The following is an 18,171-nucleotide window of genomic DNA, read 5'->3' on the forward strand; positions in this document are numbered from 1 at the left end:
AATAGTTTCAACTGGCAACTGAACTCTGGAGGGGCCCCTCAGGAAGCCCTACAGGAAATGGCTACTAATGATGTGCCTGAACTTTTGAACCTGGTAAGTAGTTACTTTCAGTTTTGCCAAGATCGTATTTCTGCAATTTCGCACTTATTCGCGGGGCGCGAACTCACGCTAACAGTGCGAGCAGCGCGAGCAAAATCCGCTGCTCGCGGATTTGCGGATTTTGCGGGAAATTCGCAAATCTCGCGGATTGCGGATTTCCCGAAAATCCGCAAAATCCGCGAGCGGAACGGATTTTCCGCCCACACCTAATACAAAGTCACATTTAAACATTTTAAACAAAAAATTTAAAAAACATTAAAAAAAAAAAACAATGAAAGACAGTTGGACAAATTAGTGTATGTGAGGTGCAGTGACTGTTCTTTCTGTGTCGCCTCTTGGCACATTCAGTGTCTGTGATGGTGGGCGCAAAGGGGGCCAGGACAGCTAGGGTTGGGGCACAGCCCTAACTGGGCCTCCTCTAGAGACACCGCCGTTTTTTTGTGTGAGACTACAGGTTGCATCTGGCTTTCACATGCCCCTGCTAAAGCGATTAAAGTGTGTCAAGTTTACAAAGAGAGGTCTACACTACAACGCCCAAAATGCCCAGGGGTCTAACTTTGAATGCCTGAGCTGCAGGACACATTGCTTTAATGATGTGAGATTTAAAAATTAGCATCTTTTCTTCCACTTTTCCAGGCTCCAAATAAAGCCCTCTTCCACATCCTTGGCAAGAGCAACCTCCGCTTTGCAGGAATGAACATTGCTGTAAACATCTCCATTGACGGCCTGAATCTCATGGTGCCCACGAGCCGGCAGGTAATGAGTTAAACCCTTACGCCACCTGCTGCTCCGCCAAAGAAAGTGCATGACCCACACCCCTTACGCCACCTGGTGTTCTACCAATGAAAGTGCATGGCACACCCCCCTTACGCCACCTGGTGTTCTACCAATGAAAGTGCATGACACACACCCCTAACGCCACCTGGTGTTCTACCAATAAAAATGCATGACACACACCCCTTACGCCACCTGGTGTTCTACCAATGAAAGTGCATGACACACATCCCTTATTCCACCTGGTATTCCAGCAATGAGAGTGCATGACACACACCGCTTGCGCCACCTGATGTTCTACCAATGAAAGTACATGAGACATTAACTGGAGTGGTCAGGCCACTCTTGGTCATGAACCCCATTTTACCACCCAACATAACCACTGAGACAGCCTATTAAACAGATGTAACACTTATTAAGAATAATGATCCCCTTCCGGTGATACCACCTGCTGTGAGCATCTTTTCCTTTGATTATATTTTTAGTACCCTAGAGATTTTATGCCCAGTTGGCTAGCCAGTGGCTTGCTCCTGTTTGCCTGCCTCCTTTTCTTTTCCAGCTGTGCTGACCTTTGGCATCCCACAGCCTGCTGCGTTAACCGAGTCCTCCCTTGCCCCAGTTCATGGCCGGGGGCCTTTATTCTGAAGTGTCTGATTGCTTTTTGCCACTGCTCTCCTGTAACTTTTTGCCCTATTTATCATGCCCTTTATACACACTGATGTGGTTCAAGCGGGTGGAAATCTGTTTCTGTTCCCAGCACAGGGGGAAGTAGCCTTCACCTGTACATCTCCGTTCATTGCTGTGGAGCGATTGGCCTGTTACAACCAAGCTGATTGGGTAGCCAATCAAATGGGAACAGTTCAGCCTGAACTGCCAGGCCAGGCAGGGCTTCCCTGAACCGCAACACAAGCACACAGGACCGGTTTTGTTCTTATTAGAGCTCATCAGCCAGGCTAGCTTAGTTCCAGTTGCACCGTGTGCACAGGACCTACATCTGGGCATACCCGTCCCACACACTAGAGTATACAAAATAGTGTTGGATGTAATCAATCAATCCGTCAGGGATGGTAAAGCGCAACTACTCACCCGTAAGGTTCTCAAGGTGCTGGGGGGAGAGGGACCGGCTCCGTAGAGTGCTGGGGTCTTCTGAAGAGCCAGGCCTTGAGGTTCTTCCTGAAGTCGTACAATGTGGGAAATTGCCGGTGGTGGATGGGAAGGGTTTTCCAGGCTTTGGCTGCGAAGTATGCAAAGAACTTTCCTCCCATTCTGGTCTTGTTGATACGAGGGACGGTGGCCAGAGAGAGCTGGGCTGATCTGAGGTGTCTTTTGGGTGAATGAAAGGAGAGGCAGCTGTTCAGGTATGCGGGTCCGGTGTTGTGAAGGGCCTTGTATGCGTTTGTGAGGCGTTTGAAGGTTATTCTTCTTTTAACTGGAAGCCAGTGGAGATCACGGAGGGTTTGGGTGATGTGACTGTGATGGGAGGATGCAGAGGATAAGTCTGGCTGTGGCATTCTGGACAGACTGGTGTTTGCGAAGAATTTTCTTATTGATTCTTGCATAGAGAGAGTTGCCATATTGCAGTCTGCTGTTGATGACAGTTTTTCTGTATTCAGTTGAGATCCATCTGAAAGTCTTTCGGAGCATGCGGAGGCTGTTGAAGCAAGTCGAGGAGACGGTGTTGATCTAGCAGTTCATTGTGAGCGATGATTTTATTATGATGCTGAGGTATCATGTGTGGTCCGTCGGGGTGGGGGGATTTCTGAGGATGGAGGGCCACCAGGAGTCGTTTCATGCGGAGGGGGTGGAGACAAGGATGAGGACTTCTGTCTTTAATGAGTTGAGTTTCAGGTAGCTGTTCTTCATCCAGGTGGCGACGGCTTTCATCTCTTCTTGGAAGTTGTGCTTGGTGAAGTTGGGTTTGGTGGTGAGGGAGAGGATCAGATGGTGTTGTCAGCGTAAGAGACAATGTTGAGCCTGTGGTTCCAGACGATGGTTTAGAGGGTAGAAATGTAGACATTGAAGAGAGTGGGTCTGAGGGACCAGCCCTGGGGCACTTCACAGTTGGTCTGAGAAGTAGGGGAGGAGTCTGATCCGCTGGGTTTTCCCGGTGAGGAAGGAGTGTATCCAGTCGAGGAACTTGCTGCTGATACGCACGCGCCGGCAGTGAAAGGGTTACTCTGCTGTGACACAAGAGGCCAGCTCAGCTCTCACGTAGGTGCCTATAGGACTTTACAGATGCTCAGGCGCTGGCAGTGAAAGGGTTACTCTGCTGTTTGAACACAGACAGCAGCGCATGCAGCGTGCAGCCTCATTACCAGCTCCAGGACCCACAAAGAGTGCCCAGTTTATGAAACTGCCTGGCAACGCCGCGCTGGCAGAAGACACCAGAGTAACAGGTTGAGGCTGGTTACTATTTACACACTGGAGGAAAGACACCGGGGAAGAGAGAAGCAGAAAAGATGAGGGGAGGGGGTAGACAGGGAGGGGGAGGGTGTAAGGAAAGAGAAGCGGAGATGAAGAAGGAGCGAGAAATAGAGATGACTAAGAGACAAATCAAAAGGATGTGAGAGAAATAAATAAAAAGATAAACAGGTGTTTGTGTGTGTGAGAGAGAGAATGTGAGGGACAGAAATGAACAGATCAAGAGAGTGTGAGAAATGCAGATGACAGAGGGAGAAGGGCAGTTCGGTTGGTTGGTGGCAGACTTGTCACTCTTTTGTGTTCGAGTACATAGGGTGAAGAACAGTTGGGTTGGTTGGTGGTAGACTTGTCACTCTTTTGTGTTCGAGTACATAGGGTGAAGAACAGTTGGGTTGGTTGGTGGTAGACTTGTCACTCTTTTGTGTTCGAGTACATAGGGTGAAGAGCAGTTGGGTTGATTGGTGGTAGACTTGTCATCCTTTTGTGTGCGGGCACAGAGGGTGAAGAGCAGTTCGGTTGGTTGGTGGTAGACTTTTCACCCCTGTGTGTGCGGGCACAGAGAGTGAAGAATGGTTGGGTTAGTTGTGGTAAACTTCACCCTTTTGTGTTCAGGCACAGAGGGTGAAGAGCAGTTGGGTTGATTGGTGGTAGACTTGTCATCCTTTTGTGTGCGGGCACAGAGGGTGAAGAGCAGTTTGGTTGGTTGGTGGCAGACTTGTCACTCTTTTGTGTTCGGGTACATAGGGTGAAGAACAGTTGGGTTGGTTGGTAGTAGACTTGTCACCCTTTAGTGTACGGGCACAGAGGGTAAAAAGCAGTTGGGTTGGTTGGTGGTAGACTTTTCACCCCTGTGTGTGCGGGCACAGAGGGTGAAGAATGATTGGGTTGGTTGTGGTAAACTTGTCACCCTTTTGTGTTCAGGCACAGAGGGTGAAGAGCAGTTGGGCTGGTTGGTGGCAGACTTGTCACTCTTTTGTGTTCGGGTACATAGGGTGAAGAACAGTTGGGTTGGTTGGTGGTAGACTTGTCACCCTTTTGTGTGTGGAAACAGAGGGTGAAGATCAGTTGGATTGCTGGTGGCAGACGTATCACTCTTTTGTGTGCGGGCACAGAGGGTAAAGAACGGTTGGGTTGGTTGGTGGTAGACTTTTCACCCCTGTGTGTGCGGGCACCGAAGGTGAAGAATGATTGGGTTGGTTGTGGTAAACTTGTCACCCGTTTGTGTTCAGGCACAGAGGGTGAAGAGCAGTTGGGTTGGTTGGTGGCAGACTTGTCACTCTTTTGTGTTCGGGTACATAGGGTGAAGAACAGTTGGGTTGGTTGGTGGTAGACTTGTCACCCTTTTGTGTGTGGACACAGAGGGTGAAGATCAGTTGGATTGCTGGTGGCAGACGTATCACTCTTTTGTGTGTGGGCACAGAGGGTGAAGAACGGTTGGGTTGGTTATTGGTAGACTTGTCACCCTTTTATGTGCGGAGCCAGAGGGTGAAGTCAGTGGCTGGGGTTGTTTAGTGGCAGACTGGTCACCCTTTTGTGTGCAGGCACAGCGATTGATGTCAACGCCATTAGTCAGTGTTTAGATGTATTTATACCTGCGTTGTACCTGAGAAGGCATCCCTGTGTCGGGGGGAGGGATCTTAGGGAACTGACAAATAGTGTAACCTTTCTGTGTTTACTACGTAAGAAGGATATCTTAAGCGGTCCTAAAAGAGGAATTACACATACACTACTAGCCTTGTAATATTGTATTCCTTGTATGTACAGAGTCTTGAAACTCCACCTCGCACAATTACAGTAATCTGAGCATTAAAGATCTGCTTCAGGGTCACTTAGGGGTCATGTTGGCGGTGTTGTATGGTTTTTTAAGGAACATTGTGGTGCGCATGCTGTAAAACTCATGTTCGTCTCCTCCTTGTCTCTTCTCTCGACAGATTATTGCAAACCACCATATGCAATCCATATCCTTCGCCTCTGGAGGAGACACGGTAAGGATCCGCACGCAGGAGTAAATTCACACCTCTCTGCGCCCCCCAAGGCCTGCGCTTGTTCAGCAGCCTGTGTGGGTGCATGCTGCGGAGTAATCCAGAGGGGGTTCTTGGAATTCATGGTTTCGGGGGCGGATGTGCCTCATGAGATGATAGGGTCCTCCTTTATGTTTCCAAGCCTCAAACACGAGACATTGATTTACTCCAAGCCCGGGACAAATCCCCACTCATGCGCCAGGTTTTTTTGATTAGGTAAAGTTTCTTGCTTCTGCCTCCTCTCCAAGTCCCTAGTTGGCTGGCTTTGGCAGCAGTTGCTTAGCTACAGACTTCCAAAAATAGACCGTAGACTAGTTTCTCAACCGCAGACCCCACTCTCCTGTAAGTGAACACTGCGAGTATTTCGCGAAATCTGGCTTTAGCGTAGGCACCGGGCACTCCAGCTCCCTCTCCATAGAGGGGACGGTGGGGTTAAAGATGGCGCGGGACCATCCACCAAGGCGCCATCTTACACCAAATCATCACTACTCACTGGAAATGAAAGTGCATCATTGCAACGGATCCAGTAGTTGTGCAAACGCGATCAACACACCATGGTTTGTTCACTAGAGCGCATTCTCCCTTCAACCAGCAGATCCAGCCACTGAGCGTTGATCGGCAGCACCAGTGTGTGGGGGGGATCGACCGGCTCTCACCACTGGGGTCATTGGTCCAACCATGTAATAATGAAGCCATCAAGATCGGGGTGGGTACCAGTGCCAGAACTTGGAAGCAAAGGTCCTATCCTAACAAGCCTTGGTCTTTTTTTGCTTTCCTGGCAGTTGGTTGCTTTTACCCTTTGCCACATTAGGGTGAAAAGCCAATTTCTGGGTCTTAAACTCATAATAATAATCGAGCGACACATGCTCCATGCACTTGTGTTCTCGGATCTAATGAGTCACTTTCTAAAGCACTGCCTGTATTGTTAAACAATAAATACGGTAGGAAAGAGAACACACAAGGAGCCGAGGAGACTGACAAAGTATTGCACTCACCCAGAGAGATATGCTATTGGTTGTCAACTTACGACTGCTCTTGCCTAGTTTAAAACGATTCCTCACCTCTCACCACCAAGACGATCAACATGTTTCTCTCTAGTCTCAAGTACGTCAGATGCCTTCTTCAGCACCAACATTCTTTTTCACGCATTCTGTTTGTTGATCACCCTTCCAGGGCCTCTTATCTACCTCTAAATATGCACAGCAGCCAATATGTGGTCAACATGCTACTAGACTCTAGAGGGATGTCCTCTCTGATGAACTTTTTAGATTTCTGCTACTCAGTACCACCAACACTTTTCTTTACTGTTCTCAGGAGAGTGAGTGTGTGCACCCAAGTCTGTATCCACGGCCAACATTCTCTGTTTCACCTCTACTTTTCTCCAGAGCTAGAAGCTTCTAACTGCAACATGCATCCTTTTTGCTTCAGTCTTGTCTGTTCACCATAACATCTTTTAAAAAGCTGTTACAAGAGGTGAATTATTTGGCAAAAATCCTCCCTTGTGCCCGCCTGTACCAGTGCTTTCAGGGCTGTGCAGGGTCCATCCATGAGTGAACGGAGCAGCCACCACCGGTGCTAGGATTGCGTTACGCATTACACCGGCCCGGGTCCTATGGGCTTAGAGTGAGATGTGTCATATATTAGAAAAAGCCAAGTATTAGTGCTTTCCTGAATTCTGGGTGGCTACTGATTCGCCTTGTTTTCTTGGGCAGGAACAGCCATAGGTGGCTGGTTAGGATGGGCAGAGCCGGTGGCACCAGGTTGGGTCCTGGTACCCCGAAGTGATGGAGCTGGCATATGCCCTGCCAGACGTTAAACATGCGCATAGAAATAAGGGAAATAAGGTATGTTTCTGTAGAGAGGAGATATTTCATTGTAAAAACCCATGGCTCGATGGACACGTATTGCATTAAATGAAACAGTGCCTATTCGTTTACCTTGTGTAGTGATGGTTTTATGTCAAAAGGTAACCTATATTGTGATAAGGCAGCGACAGCGCAAACTCAGAGACCTTTATTTACTCCCTCCATGAATGCTGCGTAAAACCAAAACCTAAGTGAGGAATTCAGTGACCCACACCAGGCTAGTGAGCCCAAAAAGGACCTCTTTAGAGAAAAACAACATTGGTAACTTAACTGAACTAAAGAAGGAAGTGTTTCCAGAATGGACCTCAGTCCCCATATTCTTTGAAAATAACTTGTGATCATCTGTGCGGAGTAATGCACAAAGACAATGACCCCGTGTACGCTTCTCATTTCTGACACAGGGTTCATGGCCCCCTGCCCTCTAGTGCACCAAAACTACCCTGACCTTGATGATCGGTTCACCAGAGATGGTCTCAGGTGTGAACTTCTGAGTAAAATGAATTTCCAATTCAGAGTTGTAGGAATACTGCAGTACGCCCCCTTGCCCCCAGAGGGCGCTCACAAGTGGCCTCTTTAAGAAGGGACCACAGCAGCAGTCCTCAGAATGTGACGGTTATCACTGCCCATTCATGCCCGGTTTAACCTTACTTTCCATGTTTTCTTTGATGCAGGACACGACTGATTATGTGGCCTACGTTGCAAAGGATCCAATTAACCAAAGAGGTAAGAGGTCAGAGGTCAGATGACAGACGTGCCTGGGACCTTGAAAGCTTGTGCAGTGATACGATGGCTCTCGTTAGAGATTGATGCAATGCTGAAAGCGGGTAGAATGGAAGTGTCAAAGCTTACTTACACCGGTGGGCGTGACACTCCCAGCCATATTCGGGGTTAAAACTATTGCAAATATAAAAAATTTCATAAAACAAGTGTAAAATGGACGCAAACACGCTTGAGCCTGTAATTCACCCTTTTTTTAGCAGAAAATCCTACTTTACAAGACAAATTTGGTGATCTTCCGTCACAAGCGTTATTGCAACGGTTTTATTTCCTTATATTACCAAAAAGTCAAAATGAGCTCCTAAGGCAGAAACCTGGGACGGAGAGCTGGGCCTTGAATTATAAAGACAACCCCCCCCCCCCCACCCCCACGCATGATGCCCTAGGTGGAACTGAGCTTAAAATGAACCTTTCTAGAGCCTTTCATCTGCACCATGTGAGTAATGGAAACACTGCAAGATGCACATGAACCTTTGTACATTTGCAAACAGCATTTCTCACAGAACCATGTGGTGCATCTCACACACAGGCGCGACGTACACAAGGTGCTTCTCACGTAGAGGCACAGGTATGATGTGTATGTAGTGTAGAGACACATGCTGCATGTCGCACATGTGGTGCATGTCACTAGGCCTGGGCGGTAAATTTCGCTCTGCACATGGAATTTGTGGAATTTTGGCAATTCCGCGTTTTGCGGAGAATGCAGAATTGCCGAAAATTTCGCGATCCGCGGCATAGCAGAATTTTTCCCTTGTTTGCACTTTCAAAATACGTGTTTGCGCGCGCGGTAGCAACTTACCGGGATCCCTGCGTTCGCCGACGAGTTTTCCTATCTCTTCGCGTGCGCCACAAGATTTTGGTAGCCGGCTGCGTGATCCCGCGAGAGTATGCGATCGCGAACAAGTCATTCGGACTCACCATCGGACATCCGTGCTCGCAAAGAGGAAACACGCATGGTTAGCGGGCGGGGCAAGTGAAACAAGATGGCCATGCTAATTGGCGACCGCATGGCAAGTTTGCGAGATATTTCCCCCGAGCACGCAAACAGCATCCCCAAAAAGGAAAAACGCATCGCAAACAGGCAGAACAAGCAATTCTGTAAATTCTGCGTATCTCGCTGAGATTTTTTACCGTTTTACTGAACTTTGCGTAATGCGACTACTCATATTTCACCCACCCCTACATGTCACACGGAGGCACAGGTGCGATGTGCACGAGGTGCATATCATGCAGAGGCACAGGTGTGACATGCACAAGATTAATCTCACACTGAGGCACATGCTGTGATGTGCATGTGGTGCATCTACACAGAGGCACGTGGTGCATCCCAGCCGAGGCAGAGGTACATTTCACGCAGAGGCACATGGTGCTTTTAACACAGAGGCACACAGGGGCGTAGCTCTAGCTTCTGGCGCCCGGGGCTATGCCTCAGATTGCCGCCCATGGCGGGGGGGGGGGGGGGGGGAGGGGGGGGAGTGGGGCAGCGAGCACTTGAAATATTTGATGCAAAAATATATGCCGTATTTTTTATAATATCCTCTGAAGTAGAATCCTAGTTTGCTTTGGATCAGTACAAAAAAAGAACAACCTAACTCCTGATTTCTATTTTTTTAAACGAATTTACAACACAAACAAAACTTGAATTTAATATAAGTAACATCCTGTCGTCAAAACAATCACCGAAAGTAGAATTCCATTCTTATGTCATCAATTATTCAATGACTGATAAAAAAAAGGAAATCTGGAGGTTCAACAACCTCCTGCTGTGCTCCCGTGCTCAGTCAAAACGAAGATGTTCTATATAGCATATTCCTAAATAGCAGAAAAAGTAAAACAGTAAAGAAACATTTTTCTCAGGCAGCTGGATAAAACGGTGCAATGAGTGAGGAGATGAGTGACTTCAAGGGTAATCTAAAGATGCTGGTAAACAAATGCTGTCTGATCAAGGTGTTGCCATTGAAAACGTTCTACTTAACATGAATGCTATTTGCTGCCTCCGCTTGTTACATATTATAAATGGGCCTATGTAGTTGCAGTTTTTAGCCTTGAGCCTTCCTTGGTAAATGTAGCCTGAAGAGAACCCCCGTGAAAGCTGTGCCGAAGAACCCTCTCGCTAGCGGGGCCATAACAAGGAGTGGAGAAAGCTGCCCTAGGGCGCGTGAGAAGCGTCACTCACTACTGCGTTTTCGGCGCGGGGGCGGGCCAAAAACCATGCCCAGGACCGTCATTGCGCTACAAGATTGACGGCCCTGGGCCCCACAGCAAACGCGGCACGTTGCGTACTTCAGTTCACACGTAACTCTGCATGTCACGTGTGCATTTGCTCTGGGCTCGTGCTCGTGCGGGGGGTGTCCTGGGTACTTGACATCACTCCCTGTAGGGGTGGCGGCCGCGCGGCACTGGTGGCCCGTAGCGGCGGCCGACTTTACAATTCATTTTGTGGTGCATCTCACGCAGAGGCACATGGTGCATCTCACGCAGAGGCACATGGTGCATCTCACGCAGAGGCACACTGTGCATCTCACGCAGAGGCACATGGTGCATCTCACGCAGAGGCACGTGGTGCATCTCACGCAGAGGCACGTGGTGCATCTCACGCAGAGGCACTTGGTGCATCTCACGCAGAGGCACATGGTGCATCTCACGCAGAGGCACATGGTGCATCTCACGCAGAGGCACATGGTGCATCTCACGCAGAGGCACATGGTGCATCTCACGCAGAGGCACATGGTGCATCTCACGCAGAGGCACATGGTGCATCTCATGCAGAGACATGTGGTGCATCTCACGCAGAGGCACGTGGTGCATCTCACGCAGAGGCACGTGGTGCATCTCACGCAGAGACATATGGTGCATCTCACGCAGAGGCACATGGTGCATCTCACGCAGAGGCACACTGTGCATCTCACGCAGAGGCACGTGGTGCATCTCACGCAGAGGCACATGGTGCATCTCACGCAGAGGCACACTGTGCATCTCACGCAGAGGCACATGGTGCATCTCACGCAGAGGCACGTGGTGCATCTCACGCAGAGGCACGTGGTGCATCTCACGCAGAGGCACTTGGTGCATCTCACGCAGAGGCACATGGTGCATCTCACGCAGAGGCACATGGTGCATCTCACGCAGAGGCACATGGTGCATCTCACGCAGAGGCACATGGTGCATCTCACGCAGAGGCACGTGGTGCATCTCATGCAGAGACATGTGGTGCATCTCACGCAGAGGCACGTGGTGCATCTCACGCAGAGGCACGTGGTGCATCTCACGCAGAGACATATGGTGCATCTCACGCAGAGGCACATGGTGCATCTCACGCAGAGGCACACTGTGCATCTCACGCAGAGGCACGTGGTGCATCTCACGCAGAGGCACATGGTGCATCTCACGCAGAGGCACATGGTGCATCTCACGCAGAGGCACATGGTGCATCTCACGCAGAGGCACATGGTGCATCTCATGCAGAGACATGTGGTGCATCCCACGCAGAGGCACGTGGTGCATCTCACGCAGAGACATATGGTGCATCTCACGCAGAGGCACGTGGTGCATCTCACGCATAGGCACGTGGTGCATCTCACGCAGAGGCACGTGGTGCATCTCACGCAGAGGCACTTGGTGCATCTCACGCAGAGGCACATGGCGCATCTCACGCAGAGGCACATGGTGCATCTCACGCAGAGGCACATGGTGCATCTCACGCAGAGGCACATGGTGCATCTCATGCACAGACATGTGGTGCATCTCACGCAGAGGCACGTGGTGCATCTCACGCAGAGACATATGGTGCATCTCACGCAGAGGCACGTGGTGCATCTCACGCATAGGCACTTGGTGCATCTCACGCAGAGGCACATGGTGCATCTCACGCAGAGGCACACTGTGCATCTCACGCAGAGGCACGTGGTGCATCTCACGCAGAGGCACATGGTGCATCTCACGCAGAGGCACATGGTGCATCTCACGCAAAGGCATGTGGTGCATCTCACGCAGAGGCACGTGGTGCATCTCACGCAGGGTACAGACTCGAGTGACCCACTGACTGATACTCATGGGATAACTTTCCTGCATTTAAGGGAGTACTACTCTTCTATTTTTCTAGTGGCACTAGATCACTATAGGCCATTAAACTCTCAGATTTTTCCTTATAATTGTCTTTACTGGTCCTGAAGAAGCGCTTTTGGATCTCCTCCAGAGACCGCGATATAGCGAGAAACATGTTGACCCAAAGTATATCCATTAGGGGTATGCTAAACAACTAGCTACAGAGGGCCATTACACCCCTCACAGCAGCACCACTTTCTTGGATTTTAACAATGACAGAGGGATCACCTTTCTTAATAATTCACCTATTCTCCCTCCAGTCATTTTTTAACTTCACTTTAGGACTTCACTGCCTCTTACCCTCAAACACCCACACTGCTTTATCAAAAGATCACCGAAAAAGTGACCCTTCGGGAGACCCGAAGGGCATTGCAGCACTGCTCCGACGAGGAGCACCTGTCTAATGATGAAGCGTGACATCCTTCGGGGTGCGTGAGGGCATCATGATTAGGACATACTGTCCCCCACTAACAGAGTAGTGGGACGACCATAATAGTAAACTTTTTTCCTTTGTGAACAGTGACTGTTGCTGATTATAAGGTTATGAGGCATATGGTACGACATGCATGTGGTATTTATAGGTAACAAGGACCCCCTGAATATATGAATATAGTAATTCCTAGGTCAGGGAAAAGCAATTTATGAAAGATAACAACCTAGGCAATTCAATGCTTAAGGCTCATGGAACAGTGACAAAGGAGAAAGAATTACTAAATAGATCCAAAAAGAATCAGTGACTTGAATTTTATTAACAAGATAGATAAAAACTATTAAAAAATCTTTTTGGTTATCAAATGTTATTAACCAACTACACAAATTAATCAAACCATCATTACATGAAATCACAACATAATTAAAAAATCACAGTTAAAATTGTAAAGGTAGCGTTTATATTTGATGAATGTGGAGATAGAGTGTATTAAAAGTTTAGATATTTTTAGCCAGAATATTTTAGGTGAGCTTCAGTCTGGCGAAAAACAATGCTTCATATACGGGAACCCCTTTCCCTGGAAGATCCTTTCTTCTAGATAGAATCTTCTAATGATGTGGATAATCGAAAAACTCCTGGTCGCAAAAGATATAATAGGATGAAGTGTTCTGTTTTAAAATTGGTCAGAGCGTCGTAGTGAAGGCAAGCCTCCGAATATGAGGTACAAGCTTCGGCTTCACACGATTTTTAAAGTATAGCCGAGCAGACCAGGAGTGACACAACCGCGAGATGACTCGTAGCGGTGATTGTAGAAAACCAACCACATCATTAGAAGATTCTATCTAGAAGAAAGGATCTTCCACATTCATCAAATATAACAGCTACCTTTGGAACATTGCAAAGGCAATTACCTGTGGCTACTCCAGAAGAAGGCGCTGGTCGCCGAAACGCGCGTCGAGAAAATCCTTTTTGCCACTTCTATCCTTTTCCTTTCACCCTCTCTTTTCCCCTCTCATATTTTCAATTTTAACTGTGATTTTTTAATTATGTTGTGTTTTCATGTAATGATGGTTTGATTAATTTGTGTAGTTGGTTAATAACATTTTGTTAGACGGACCGGGAGGGTCGGCCGAGGATAAGGGGAGAGGTCTCCGGGGAGAGCCGCCTCCAGCGATCGTACAGACAAGTAACTTCCCCCCCACAGACGTACGCCACACAAGGTTAAGGTTCAACGATACTTTATAGGCAAATGATACAAGGAGGTCTGGACTCAGGGGTCCCCTCGATTCTGGTTCCCGGTTTGGGAAAAGTTAGCGGGACAGTCTTGTTACCAATGGATGAAATAGCTCTCAATCCTCGAGCTCGGCGTTCTAGATGGTCGGGCCGCGGCGGAGCCAGCAGGTCCCGAGGTGGATGAAGGAAGCGACGGTCCGCGGCGGAGCCAGCAGGTCCCGATGAAGATGGTAGTTACAAACGGTCCGCGGCCACGCCAGCAGGTCCCGACGACGATGAAGGTTACGAAGGTTGCGGCAGCGCCAGCAGGCAGGACGATAGTTCGCAAGGCAGGGCTACGGCAGCGCCAGTAGTCCGTCAAGGATGAGTTCTTCTCTGCGTCTCTCGACTCCAGGATACAACTGCCTTCCTGCTCTGGAGCTGCCCCAGTTATAGGGCTGATGCCCTTTGATGTCCGGACCCTCGCACTTGGAGGTCGGGAGGTCCGGGATGAGGGAGTTCAGACACCCAGCAGGGGGGTGGAGCCAGCGCCCGGGGAGGTTGGGGCGAGCGCTACCTGGCGGGGGAGAGCCATCGACACCTCTTTCTCCCATTGACCTGCCAAGTAGTCCGCTCACCTCCTGGGTGGATGGTGGTGCCGGGATGTCGGAGGCCTGGCCAGGCCCAGGGTTAGGGTCGATCGGAGGCCACGCGGCCTCGTGGTGTAGTGTCCAAGATGGCGCCCAGGTTGGGCGTGCGGGCCAGTAGTGGATCAGGCCCACGAGGTCGATATGTTCAGAGGCAGGGGTCCCGGAGGGGACGGAAAACGTGAAGTGGTGGTGTGTGACACTTGAGGGACCGGGCTCGGGCCTGGTCGGGCAGAGGGGGAGCGGGCCCTTTATGTGGCCTGTCCAACACATTTGATAACCAAAAAGATTTTTTAATAGTTTTTATCTATCTTGTTAATAAAATTCAAGTCACTGATTCTTTTTGGATCTATTGAGTAATTCTTTCTCCTTTGTCACTGTTCCATGAGCCTTAAACATTGAATTGCCTAGGTTGTTATCTTTCATAAACGACATGCATGTGGTGCATGTAACGCAGAGGCAGGTGGTGCATCCCAGCTGAGGCAGTGGTACATCTCACGCAGAGGCTCATGCAGTGATGTGTGTGTGGTTTGTCTCACGCAGAGGGATGTGGTGCACCCAAGCTGAGGCAGTGTGTATCTCATGCAGAGGCACATGGTGCATTTCACGCAGAGGCACCGGTGTGACATGCACGTAGTGCATGTCATGCCACCGCATGTGGTGTGACATGCATGCGGTGCATCTCACAAAGAGGCACGCGGTGCACCCCAGCCGAGGCAGAGGTACATCTCACACAGAGGCACATGGTGCATCTCACGCAGAAGCACATGGTGTGACATGCAGGTGGTCCATCTCACCCTGCTGCAAGATGCTGCAGTTCTGAACATTCTAGAAACTTTTCAAAGACTTGTTTATTTTAATTACATTTTATTTATTCCTAGATTTATAGAGCGCGCAGCTACCCAACAGGCTTTCCCGGTGCTGAGCTGGACAACACTCGAGCCACACAATGCGAATGAACAGCACAGAAAGATTATATTGAATTGTAAAGGAGGGTCTTTCATTTTTGATGGAAGGATAAGAGCGATTGACACATCCTAAGTTCCACAGTTTGTGGCCAAGGTAGGAGAATGAGCGGCCTCTCCTACGAGCAAGAAGGACTCCGGGCACAGAGCTGATCTAAGCTGTAAAGTGGGCACCTAAGGTTTGACCAGGCTTTGTATGTAGAGGGGCGCCAAACCATGTTTGGCCCAAAACATGGAGCATAAGGCCTTAAACTCTATGCGTTTGTTCACCTTGAGCCAATAGAGCTGAGGAAGCAAAGGTGAGACTGAGGCATGTTGAGGCAACCGGAAGAGGAGGCGTGCAGTCGCATTTTGTATGAGCTCTAAACGATGGAGGGAGTCTTTATCAGCGCCCAGGTACAATGCATTGCCGTGCTCATGTCTGGGAATCACCAACGCCTGCTCAACCGTTCTCTGGCTGTAGAAGTCATCAACCAGAGTATTTGTTTTAGCCATTTAAGGACCGCAAAGCAGGTCATGTGACCCCAGTCCCTGGGCCTTTGAGGGAAAGGTTGTTATCAATAGCTCCAGAATCACACAACGAGGCTTGGAACTCACAGTGCCTGCACAAGGCTTGACACTTGTCAAATCATCACTACAAACAACAGCTTCTGTAGTTGATGGAGACATAGTCATGTGTGCTTGTTTTCCCCCATGATAGAAAATGCACAGAACACAAAGGTAAACTGCCTTGGGCGACTCTCACACATTCCTAGCAGGATAACAGCCTCTCATAAGGGCAGCATGCTTCAAGAACGCCATTGCATAGCGGCCCCAACGCTGGCTTCCAAATAAACACAAAATGCTACAGGCATGGTACAACAATGTAAAATAAACTTCATTCACGTGCGAACCCCACCAGAACTCATTAGAAATAAAGCAAGCATTTGCAATGCAATAGTTCTCGCATTAGGAAAGTTTGAGCTATTGGTATTGTAAATGACACATTTTTTATTTATGTGTTGGTTTTGAAAATGGCGAACTTAATGGCTTTGTCATTTACAATACCAATAGTTTTAACTTTCGCAAATGTGACACCTATAGCATTTGTAATGCAATATGTGTTGTATTTACGTGACTTAGATGTATTGATATTACAAATAACAATGGCTTTTACATTTTTTAATAATTAATACTTAAATAAAAGTTATTGTAATTTATAATGGCAATAGCTTAAAGTTTTGTAAATTATTTTTGTGAAGATTATGTTAATTTTATTTTATTGTGACGAAAATCCAAGAACAGAAGTGAAATATTAACATCTTTTTGTGACATTTGTAATAAAGCTTGAAACATTGAGAGAACATATTTGAACCAGTTGTTGAATGGTTGCACAGATTGATGCTGTAGTGGCGCTGAGTGATGTTGTGGTGGCGACGAGAGATGCTGTAGCGTGCAGTGATGGTGTGGTAGCGACTAGTGATGCTGTATTTCCCATGAGCGATGCTGTGGTGGTGCTGAGTGATGCTGTGGTGAAGCGATAGATAGATAGAGTGAGGGCGATAGATAGATAGATAGAAGGAGGGCGATAGATAGATAGAGGGAGGGCACAAGATAGATATAAATATAGATAGAGTGATGGCGATAGAGTGAGTGCAATAGATAGAGTGTATTTATGTTGCATTGAGTAGTGTAAGTATGAGATGTGTAATTATATGGCACTGAGTGGTAATATGGGGAGTGTATGTTGTATTCAGTAGAGTAATTATGTGGCACTGAGTGGTATTTGGAGTGTATGTTGCATTGAGTGCAGTGTAATTACGTAGCATATAATTATATGGCACTGAGTGGTATTGTTTGGAGTGTATGTTACATTGAGTGCAGTGTAATTATGTGGCGTGTAATTATGTGGCACTAAGTGGTATTTGGAGTGTATGTTGCATTGAGTGCAGTGTAATTATGCAGCGTGTAAATATGTGGCACTGAGTGGTATCTGGAGTGTATGTTGCATTGAGTGCAGTGTATTTATGTGGCATGTAATTATGTGGCACTGAGTGTTATTGTGTGGAGTGTATGTTGTATTCAGTAGAGTGTAATTGTGTGGCGTGTAATTTTGTGGCACTGAGTGGTATTGTTTGGAGTGTGTGTTGCATTGAGTGCAGTGTAATTATGTAGCATATAATTATGTGGCACTGAGTGGTATTGTGTGGCGTGTGTGTTGCATTCAGTAGAGTGTAAATATGTGGTGTGTAATTATGTGACACTGAGCGGTATTTGTAGTGTATGTTGCATTGAGTGCAGTGTAATTATGTTGCATATAACTATGTGGCACTGAGTGGTATTTGGAGTGTATGTTGCATTGATAGCTATGTAATTATGTGGCAGTGCAGTGTGTGTGAGGCAGTGCAGTGTGTGTGTGAGGCAGTGCAGTGTGGGTGTGTGTGAGGCAGACCAGTGTGTGTGTGGCAGCGCAGTGTGTGAGTGTGAGGCAGTGTGTGTGTGTGTGTGTGTGTGTGTGTGTGAGGCAGCGCTGTGTGTGAGGCAGCACAGTGTGTTTGTGTGTGATGCACCGCAGTGTGTGTGTGTGAGGCAGCGCAGTGTGTGCGTGTTTGAGGCAGTGCAGTGTGTGTGTGTGTGTGTGTGAGGCAGCGCAGTGTGTCTGTGAGGCAGTGCAGTGTGGGTGTGAGGCAGCGCAGTGTGGGTGTGAGGCAGGGCAGTCTGGGTGTGAGGCAACGCAGTGTGTGTGTGTGTGTGAGGCAGCGCATTGTGTGTGTGTGGCAGCGCATTGTGTGTGTGAGGCAGGGCAGTTTGTGTGTGATGCAAGGCAGTGTGTGTGAGGCAACGCAGTGTGTAGCAGGGCAGTGTGTTTGTGATGTA

General features: G+C 48.3%; 1 protein-coding gene across 3 annotated transcripts in view; it reads left to right on the top strand.

The window, feature by feature from the left end:
* SHC2 (SHC adaptor protein 2) overlaps positions 1–18,171 on the top strand; it is a 272,791-nt gene that overhangs the window by 217,320 nt on the left and 37,300 nt on the right. For 2 of the 3 annotated variants that reach the window (XM_086946747.1, XM_086946749.1), the window contains 3 exons: positions 736–855; positions 5,226–5,279; positions 7,852–7,903. In XM_086946747.1, coding sequence (XP_086802873.1) covers positions 736–855; positions 5,226–5,279; positions 7,852–7,903 — 226 coding nt within the window. The remainder of the gene's footprint in view (positions 1–735; positions 856–5,225; positions 5,280–7,851; positions 7,904–18,171) is intronic. The other variant, XM_086946748.1, reaches the window with a different exon arrangement.

The sequence above is a fragment of the Lissotriton vulgaris genome, chromosome 12 (genome assembly GCF_964263255.1).
Source record: "Lissotriton vulgaris chromosome 12, aLisVul1.2, whole genome shotgun sequence".
Classification (NCBI taxonomy): Eukaryota; Metazoa; Chordata; class Amphibia; order Caudata; family Salamandridae; genus Lissotriton; species Lissotriton vulgaris.